The sequence below is a fragment of the Sorghum bicolor genome, chromosome 6 (genome assembly GCF_000003195.3).
Source record: "Sorghum bicolor cultivar BTx623 chromosome 6, Sorghum_bicolor_NCBIv3, whole genome shotgun sequence".
NCBI classification, from domain to species: domain Eukaryota; kingdom Viridiplantae; phylum Streptophyta; class Magnoliopsida; order Poales; family Poaceae; genus Sorghum; species Sorghum bicolor.
In genome coordinates, this window is record NC_012875.2 from 54,498,941 (window position 1) to 54,509,143 (window position 10,203).

The 10,203-nt window shown below is 46.0% G+C and overlaps 3 protein-coding genes across 4 annotated transcripts; 2 read left to right on the forward strand and 1 right to left on the reverse strand.

The window, feature by feature from the left end:
- LOC110436534 lies at positions 5,338 to 6,063 on the forward strand. The gene has a single exon (XM_021463756.1). It carries the CDS (start codon positions 5,589 to 5,591, stop codon positions 5,784 to 5,786), a length of 198 nt encoding a protein of 65 aa, XP_021319431.1. The 5' UTR covers positions 5,338 to 5,588; the 3' UTR covers positions 5,787 to 6,063.
- LOC8057689 (heavy metal-associated isoprenylated plant protein 28) lies at positions 7,920 to 9,385 on the reverse strand. Of its 2 annotated transcripts, XM_021462719.1 has the most exons (3): positions 8,749 to 9,092; positions 8,357 to 8,634; positions 7,920 to 8,218 (listed from the first exon to the last, which is right to left on the reverse strand). In XM_021462719.1, the coding sequence occupies exons 1-2, from the start codon at positions 8,870 to 8,872 to the stop codon at positions 8,384 to 8,386; spliced, it is 375 nt and encodes a 124-aa protein (XP_021318394.1). In that variant the 5' UTR covers positions 8,873 to 9,092; the 3' UTR covers positions 7,920 to 8,218; positions 8,357 to 8,383. The 2 variants fall into 2 exon arrangements, with proteins under 2 accessions (XP_021318394.1, XP_002448389.1); XM_002448344.2 differs by having other exon boundaries at positions 7,920 to 8,634; positions 8,749 to 9,385.
- On the forward strand, positions 9,865 to 10,203 carry LOC8057690 (antimicrobial peptide 1). Its single transcript, XM_002446942.1, has one exon. The coding sequence runs from the start codon at positions 9,865 to 9,867 to the stop codon at positions 10,201 to 10,203; it is 339 nt and encodes a 112-aa protein (XP_002446987.1).

Genomic DNA, 10,203 nt, shown 5'->3' on the forward strand with positions numbered 1-10,203 from the left:
TCAGCAAGAAAGTCCATCTTCTTATCATCATGAGCAGCACCATACACTATTAGCAGATTCCACTTTATTTTGTTACTTTTGTCCCACAAGTTCATTTGAAGCATAAAGTCACCTTGTTGAAAGGATCCTACATCATACAAATCATTTCTCACACCTACCAAAATACCACCAGATTTTCCTTTGGAAGGGTTATACAACCATAAATAATCTTTATTTGGATCAAACTTCCTAAGAATCTTCTCTTCACAATCCTTGATCATAGTTTCTTGTAAACCAACAAAATGAAACCGATTTTGAGATATCAAATCCTTAAGGAATGTAGACACTCCTTTTTTCCTAAGACCTCGACAGTTCCAAATTAAACCGTTGATACTCATTTTTTAACTTTTTTAATATTTTTTGTAACATTCTTTTTACTCAATTTTCCTTTTTTCTTCTTCAAATCATCAGGAGTTTCCTGTATGATTCTCCTATTGTTTTGAGAATTGGCCAGCATTAAACTTTTTCTCTTTTCTCTTTTTTTTCTCCTTGATTCAACCAGAATAAAATCTTCTGACTCAGAAGACTCATCATTAATCCACTCAATAGCTAATGGAACATCTTCTTCTAAGCCCCCCCTCAACTAAATCAGTTTGAGGTTTTTGATTTTTAACAATTTTCTTTTGATACAAATCATCTCTAGCTTTCTCTAAGTCTCTAATGAGGTTAAAAGTATCAAAACTACTTTCATCAACAACAATACCCATGCAAGATGTAATATGAGAAATATCATCATCTAAAAGCACAGAAAAGGAGTTATGATTAGAATATATACCTTCAAAGCTTCCTCAGTATTTCTCTCCAATTCTTCCAAATTAGTCAGGGGTGTGATCTTCTTCAGCCTTTCACTTCTCCTTCTTTCTTGCTCAGGAACAGTTTTTTCAATCTGTACCTCATAGTCAGATAAGGGCAGGGCTCCACCCTTAATGGTGCCTCCATCAATGTCCATGATCTCACTTTCTTGAGTGTTGACAATGGTGTCATCAGATAAAAAGATCTCAGGAGATTGAGTGTTAACAGTTACACTCACACCTTTTGTATCATCCTCCTTGAGCTTGTCATCTAGCTTATCAAGTGACATTTCCTTAATATTAATTTCTGAAGTCTCATTCATAAACCATATCTGCTTGGAATTGTTCTCTTGATCATTCTTAGAAGTTTGGCCAACACCATCCAAACCAGCTAGTGATGCCAGTTTCTGTGCAAAGGAATCACTATCAGAATCAGAGTCCTCCAAAGTCTCAGGAATATGAACTTTCTCCCCATCATCATCAATACATCTCTTCCTGAATGACTTTTGTGCAACACTCTTCGGATTAGTTGTAGTGAGATCACCACAACCAACTTTAGGTGGAGCAGACCAACATACTTGAGATTGTTTACTAGTATCATTTTCTTTTCCTTTGTTACTGGTGTCTCCTGCTCCAGATAGACTTTCATTCTTCTCTTCTAGCTGACTTTTCCCAGCATCCATTCCAGACTTAGTTCTTTTAGCAGGAGGTTGGGACTCAGGATCACCCACAGTAATTCCACTCTTAAGCATCTTGGGTCCACTCTCCATAGTGACTTCCCTCTCAAAGCCAAAGTCAATCAGATACATGCCCAAGAAACTCTCAGCGGTCTTAGGTACCCTGGTGACATCCCTACAGGCTATCTTGAGTCTAACATAATCATACCTGTATCTAGACCCTTCATCAATTTCCAACACCTTACCCACCAATCCACCTATTTTGGCAAGGGTCTTTATAGACCTCTGATCAGCAGGAATCCCACTAACTCTGAACCAGGCAGTCTGCAGAATACCTTTAGCACCAACAGCAGGGGACCATGTCTCAATTGTAATTTGAGCATCATTTCTCAGAGTCAGATTTTTAATACGACTCCATTCAGTCACCATCTTAGCACTAGGAAATCTAAGCAGAAACTTTTTATCAGCTATTGGCCGTGCACGCCATCTCCAAGTATCAGCTCCAATGAGATTCATAAACTCAAACTCAATTTGTTTAGCATTGGCATTACCTTCTACCACTTTGATGACAGCAGTACTAGCTTTTTCAATTGCCACCCTAGAATCAATACATTCCTCTATAAAAAAGAAGCTCTGTTCTTCTACTTGAGTGGCACAAAGTTCAGGACCATAATTCCAGGGAAGACATTTCTTACAATCAAAAGTATTATGATTGGTAAAGCCACAAATCTCACATAACATCCTACGACAATCCAGAGAAGCATGATTAAAGAGACCACAGAACTCACAAGCAACATTCACAGATTTACCCATAGCCAGAGACGAATCATCAGTATCAAGAGATTTTGGCTTACTGTCTTTCTTTGAGGCCACCTCCTTTTGTATATCAGCATCTTTACAACTTTCCTCCCCATGATTGTTCCCAGTAGGATTACTCTTTCCTTCCCATCTGTTCCTGAGTTCTTCGGAATCTTGAGTTTGAGCATCCTTACCAACTAAAGTATCACCATTCTTCTCCTCCTTCCCAGGTTCCTCATCCTTGCGTCTCCAAGAATTGAACCTCCCCCCACCTCTGTTACCACCCAGCCCTGGTCCAAATCTCCCCCGATCCTGAGTGAAACCACCACGCGTCTGCCCAAAGCCACCACGCTCATGCCCAAAACCACCACGATTCTGACCAAAACCAGCCCGACCATAGCCAAAGCCTCCACGATCCTGACCAAAGTTACCTCTCCCCGAGCCGAACCCGCTTTGTCTGCCTCCACCTCGTGGCTGCATCTCAACTACTACAGTAGGGGCTGGATTAGCACGCACCACTGCAGCAAACGACCTTGGTTTGGCTCCAGGCCACAAATGACCCACAAATCTGGATAGATCCACTCGAGAGAGGGCACTAGAGTTAGGGTTTCTCGGATTTGGGGGAACCCCTCCGACTCGGATGGGGTTTTTAGAGTCCTGAAGTGGAGAGTACCCCGACTCGGGATCTCTCTCACCGCTATTCTCACCCCCTTCTGTATGAGTGCCACGTGTATACCCGATCGGACAAGCTCCCAGAATCCCCGGTACAACTTGCACTTTGGGGGGTTTTCGGAACCACCTCTGGTTCCCCTGTTTCTGAAATCCCCATGACTGATCAACATGATTGGATTTTCTATTCCTAGGACGAACATCCTCAGGATGTTCATACGAATTCCATTGCAAATGAATCGGGGTGGACTTGATTCTTACAGTCTCACCGTCAATCTCCTCAAAGGGAAATTCCCCTTTCTGAATCGCCAATTGGTGCCTCAAATCATGCTTTGAAGTAGGACTAAAACTTTTTTTCTTCGAAATAATGCGAGTAGAATCACAGAGGGAAGGAAACTCAGAGGACCTGAATCTCGATGTAGATGAAGCAGAGTATCGATGTCGCGGATTCGACACCGGAACCGGCACGGACGAAGACACCAAAAGCTGTTCCCGCCCGCGACGATCCTCCGGCCGACCCTCTCCGATTTCGCCTCCAACCTTTCGTCCCATCGCGAGGTGTCCCCGTCGGCGGGACTCCGGTGAAGGACCGCCAAACACCCTTCCGACCCCTAACTTTTGCTCCGCCGCGAGGTGTCCCCGTCGGCGGAACTCCGGTGAGGGACCGCCAAGCACACTCTCGACCCCTAACCTTCGTTCCGTCGCGGAATATCCCCGTCGGCGACACTCCGGTGAGGGCCCGCCCGACTCCCTCTCGACCGCCCTCTCGACCGCCCCCATCCCATATGTCGCCAACTCAAAAAAAAATAAAATAAAAATAAAATAAAAAATAAAAAATAAAAAATAAAAAATAAAAAATAAAAATAAAAAAATTCACATGATGTTATCTCTTCATTTAAATTATTCATATTAGCAAAACACATCATTTATTAACATATATTGGTGCATTACCAACATCATACATATACATTTTTTAGATTTTTAGTGATTAACACAATAACCTATTTATATTCCTTCTTTATATCCGTGGCCAAAGAATCCTCCTAGTTTAATTAATTGCTAAGTCCAAATATATCCAATATAATCCAAATAACAAAGTTATTATATCTACATGTTGATCGTAGGTTAAAAGTTAGACCTTAAAATTTAAAATCTTGAGTTGACTCTTTGTTTTTTTATTGAAACTCTCCGATTATTGTAGAAGCTAGAGCCAAAGGAATTACCCTCTTGAACAGAGAGCCCAAACTCAGTCTTAGAGTCTGTTCGCTTGAGCTTATCTGTTGAATCAATCAATCATTTAATATTTTTTTTCTGTTATAATAAACTAGTGGATAGTACTTTTAGCCATAACTTATTAGCCAAGTAAACATATTGGATGAGTTGATAAAAGTCATTTTTACTGGATGACCTTTGTCGTTCCTCGCCAAGAATTCAGCTGAACAAAACAAACCACTGCATACTGACAGACCACGTCCCTTGTCCTCTGTACATTCGACGTTCGTCGCCGCAAACGGGGTCTGGGCTCCGCCCCCCCCCCCCCCCCCGGCTCACAGCCGCACCCCTCCCCATGAATGGCTGAATCCCTACTTGCTCTCTAAAATAAGAGCATTTCCAACCGTTTTGCATAATTGATTTGGCAGATGAGGGAGTTTGTCAAGTCTAAAAAAATATAGCAAAGATGAAAAGAGACAATCTCCAATGGTTTGGCATTAATCACTTCGCGCCAATTTCCCAATGCCAAGTGTGAACAGGTTTGGCATATATGTCAATCCTTCCTCTCTTTTTGCCAAGTTAACAAAATTGCAAAGTCTAAATGCCAAACTGTTGGATAAATATTTTTAAGACTTTTTTGCAAATACATGAATGCAAAGCTTATTTGCAAAACAGTTGGGGATGCTCTAATACACATCCTTTTTTATAGTTACAGAATGCATAATCAATGATGCAACATTTATAAATTTATTTTAAAATAAAAATGTCGATACTAAACCTAACTCGATTTTAAAATGACTTATCACGAGACAGGTGTACCTTTTTTTTACTAAACGGAGAAAGCATTTGTTTGAGGCCACCAACCATGGGCAGCTATCTGCCGAGCGGTTTCTGGTGTTGGGGCCCGTGGAAACCGCGGCCGTGGCGCAGTCGTGCAGGTGCAGCCAGCAGCCGCGAGAGTTGAGCCGGCACCGGTACATCGGATATGTTCGCGGCCACGCGCGACACCGTGCGCTGTTTCTGGATCCCCCAACCAAACCACGGGCCGACGCGCGAAAGCGAACCGAGCCGAGCCGTATCTTCCCTCGGCTTCTAGCGCATACCAGCAGCGCGTCGCGCGGGCGCAACGGCAGCCGCCACCGGGTCACATCAAACCAGGGCACGCCGCTGCCCACCGGACGCGACACGCAGCGAGTCCAGCTTCCCCACCTGATCTCATCGTCGTCATCTCCCCTCCCCGAAAGCCGACGACGCCTTTTAAAAGCCTCGCATCGCCCGCTCGGACGATGCAAGTCCACATCCAGAATTCCGGGGTCCGCTGTCCAAGACCAAATCCAAATCCCAATTCCCACCAATCCCCAGCGGAGATTTTGAAAGCAGGCTCATCTCGTTCCTTGCAGCAATGATTCTGGTGGCGGTAGTGGCGGAGCTGCTGGAGGAGTACACGGCGCTGGTGGCCCGGGTGCTGGAGCAGCTGCTCACCGACGCGCCGTTCCCGCGCCGCATGCGCTTCCTCATGCTGCGGAGCCTCCCCTTCGTGCCGCCGCCTCTGCCCCCGCCGCCGCCGCCGCACGCCCTCCACGTCACCACCCGGGGCTGATCGATCGATCGATCGGCTTCATTTCAGGGCGGCTTTCAGCTGGCCCGCCATGGCCACCCACTAGGTAGCCTGTGCTTGAGGCAGCTGATGAACACAGATTAGGTTGTTGATCAATGATCCACGGTGTGTTTCGTTCGTTTCTCGCTTTCCTTTTATCAGCTCTTGGCTACACGGATTTAATACTGTCTCTGTCTCTTTGAAGACTCATTTGTCATTTGTTCTGTAAATATTCTTGGTACTATGAACCATGAGAAGACTTTCTTTGACACTTTCTTGAGCTCCATACGTGTCTGGATAATGCGCGATAAGATACTTTCGCTGTACCATGGGCAGCAATAGCAATACGATGCGTCACCTTCACTGCTGGCTGAGAAATATCTAGACACTTCTGGACACGCTTTAGGGCATTGTTTAGATGCGAATTTTTTTTGGATTTTGCTACTGTAGCACTTTCGTTTCTTTGTGACAAATATTATTTAATTATAGACTTACTAGAATCAAAAGATTCGTATCGTGATTTACAGCTAAACTGTGTAATTAGTTTTTGTTTCCGTCTATATTTAATGCTTCATGCAAGTGCCACAAAATTCGATGTGACGGAAAATCTTAAAAACTTTTTGTTTTTTTGAGTGAACTAAACAAGGCCTAGGTAGCTATTGATAGGGACTGCTGGACTCTTCTTCTTCTTTTTTCTCTTTGAGAGAAGCGTGGCAAGTGGTCTGCCGATTAGAACAAGGTGACAGTGATCCTAGGTTGACAGTAGGTGACAGATTCCGCACCAACAGGCAACAGACAGCACTCGGCAACGACTGTATGCTGAGGCAAATCCCGTACCCAGAACGTCGTTTGCCCGTTTGTCTCAAGGATGTACTACCCACTTCCTCGATTAGTACGAACTTGGGCACGGAACTTTGAATTTTCAGTCAGTACTGCTGGTCAAGGATACATTTTCCTTTTCTTTGTTTTTAAAATAAAGACACTCAAAAACTTGTTCCTTACACTTGCGTGCTTCTCAGTACTGTGATACCAGGCCGTTTTTTTTTTTTTTTGGAAACAGCCGAATGCTTGCTTATTCCAGTTGCGTAGTACTTGCGTGCTTCTCAGTTCTGACGTCTTCAGATTTCAAGATAGATAAGCCTATCATTGTTGGGCTTGGGTATGGGCCCAACTTTCCAAAACCACAAAGTTTACGTCCAGCCCAACATATTAACAATGGCTTTTCTTTTCTGTTAGATAGCATCTCGAAGAGACTCTTCGTATCCTTCATAAATGTTATAAATGTTAGAAATAAAGATTTTTGCTAAAAAAAAGCCTCCAACAGCTTATCTAAACTAAACAGTCATCTAAATATAGCCCTCTTTTATTCTGAATTTTCGCTAGTCTAATATAAAAAGACGAAAATGACTCTTTAGAGTGTGGATGAGGTGTAAAAAAACCGTGGGAGAGTGAAATGATATAGAAAGCGATTTTATACAAATTGCTTTCCAAATGATGATTTCAATAGTAAAATTTAGAAAGGCTGTTGAAGATGCTCTATTTTTTTTCTAGAGGTTATCCTATTTCCATTACTGATAACGGAAATACACCAACAAGTTTGAAAGCAGTTCAGAAAGACAAGAAAAAAGAGCAGTTTAGTAGCTAGGGGGGTTAAACCCCAACAGAAACGCTTAACAACATTTACCAAGACCTCAACAAAAGAAAAGCTGAGCAACAACAGCTTCTAAGTTTTCCTCAGTACCCGGAGACGCTTCTGTGCACATCTCAGTGTTCTGAATCTTGATTTGCATCATCCTCCTCGGGTGAGTCCATCAGAATGTATGGCTGATTGTCGATGCGGCGTTTCTTGGACAGTATCTGCACAACAGTCTTGAACATAGTCTCCACGCCATTGATCAATGCTTCCATGTCTACTTCCTTCTGTAAACCTGCCTAATGTTTCATCAGAGCACTAATGGAAAAAAAATAGTTCGCTGCCTCATTTCCTCTCCAGCGAAAGCTCCAACAATGGACTAATGTGTCAAGCCTCCGGATCAAAGACCCGACGGGATTCTGGAACTGGATAGGGTTCGTGATGAACTGAATAGAATCAAGAGGGGATTGAAGAGGAATACAGAGGAAGAACAGAGTTAGACAGAGCTCAGGAACAGAGTTCTGTATTCATTCAATCGATACCGATTCAATTACAGGGTGGCGCCTTTTACAGCCGGCTAACAGAACAGCTAACGGACTTATAACATCCCAATCGAACCGACTTAAAGCTAAGCAACAACTCAAAGTTAGACTGACGGCCGTAACTACTCATATGACGGCACCCCGTGCCACTGTAGACCAACCGGCAATAGAGAGCCGCGCCCATTCTTCAGAGATTACCCCGCCTTGCGCGTCTTTTCTTCCTGAACCTGACATAGTGTGCCTACTCGAGCTTCATTGATCTGTGCAAGCGGCACGTCAATGTTATCTCGCGAGTCAATAACAGAGAACGTTTATTCGCTATCAACATGCACGCACTACTGTTAAGTTACAACCCATTTCGCGGTTCCTGAGACGTTCTCAAGAAGCACAGTACTCACTTGTCAATCAAAAAGCTACGGTCAGATTCAGAGGCGGATCAGCGGGAAAAGCTTCTTCCACGACTTCCTCAACCTGTACGCGGTGAAGGCAGCCAGGTACTGCTTGGGAGCTTCTCCGGGTGTCGGCGGCACATGCTCGCCTAGGCCCAGTTCGTCGCCGTTCCAGAACCGCGCGTCTCGGCGCTTCTTCCGGACGGCGGCGAGCACGTCGTCGCGGTTGCAGATCCCCCACACCGTCACCTTCTGCTGGTGGTAGTCTACCTGAACCGAATGTATACCTGCAAAACAAAACACGTCCAGCATATAAGCACATGGTTGGTTAGCCTGATTGTCACTTGATGCACAATGTTTTGTACGTAACGCACAGACCAGTTTAAGATCTAATTAAGCACCTTTGAGATGTGACAGCGCCTTCTTGATCTTCTTCTCGCAGCCGTAGGAGTAGAGCGGCACCTTCATCTCCACATACTGCGCCTCGATCTTCCTCCCGGCCAGGACAATCTGCATGTCCGCCATCGGATGATTGTGCCAAGCTAGCTATTCGCCTGGAACACCAACTCAGAGCCTGAGCTGGACGTGAGCTCGAGAGATCAGTGTGCAGATAACCGCAGGAACACCCCGTGGGTTAATATACACGCACCAAAAAGGCAACGCCATGGACGTGGGACATGGGATGGGATGATCCTTGCATATCCTGGACATGGATGCATGCCAGCATGTGCGCGCGGCCGGTCATCGCTTTTGAGGTTCCGATCGGACGCCGTGCGAGCTTTTCGCCGACGGGTGACCGGAGCGCACGAGAGTCTGTAGCTGATCCAGGGCTCAGACGCCACGGCCGCCGATTAGAAAAGAGGCAGCTAGTGGAAGGATTACGTGTAGTCAGTGGCGGCCTGTCGCTGCGGTGCGTCCGGCTGACGAGGCGAGGCGTACGAGCCCATGTGAAGACGCCGTGCAAAGCTGAGCTGGTGGTTGGAGCTTGGAAATGGAGGGAGTGCGGGTGGAGGCGACGGCGTCGTGCTGGGCGTACGTGGCGCGCGCCGCGGCCGCGCGGGGGCATATTGGCTTTTGGGACGGGTGTCGAAAGGAGGGATCCAACTGATGGGTGGAATAAAGCGTCGCCAAGTGCGTCGATTAGATTGGATTAGGATTTGTGTCTCGATTCTTTGCATGTGATCGTCTGTTTCTTCTTGGCGACAAAAGATGGATCAATTCTGCCGGCGAGCGTCGGCTGGGACCTGGGAGCATATTCGATGGTAATTCATCACTGCCATTTGTGTTTTTCATCCGTTTTCAATAATCCAGTGAGACAATTTCTGTTCAGGACGGCGCCATCTTGGGAACTCCGCTCGGACCAGTTACAGCCGGCGGCGCTGAACTATACACTCCTCCGTGCATGGGAGGTCGCCTATATATAAATTCGACTATACTCCCAATCAAGATATCAGCTCAGCAGTCACTCCATTTCCACAAGTTCCACTGGGGGTACACACTAGTGACTATAGTTAGCTATGGCCGGAAAATGCAGAGCGATTCCCACGGTGCCAATAATAATGGCCATCGCCGTCGTGATGGCGGTGGCCGTGACAGGCGTCGTGGCGAAGGACTCGTCGGGTCCCCTGAGCTCCCTCACGACGTGGAGCGGGGCAGACTGCTCGGGGGACACGTCAACCATCGGGGCGTGCGGGTGCACCGACCTCGTGTTCTATGCCGGGCAAGAGTTCTACTACCGTGGCCAGACGGCTACGCTCTACACCGGGACTGGCTGCGCCGGCACGCCATACCAGGTGTTCGAGGACACCCAGGCGTGTGGCGACTTTGGGTGGCGCAGTATCAACATCCACTGCTGA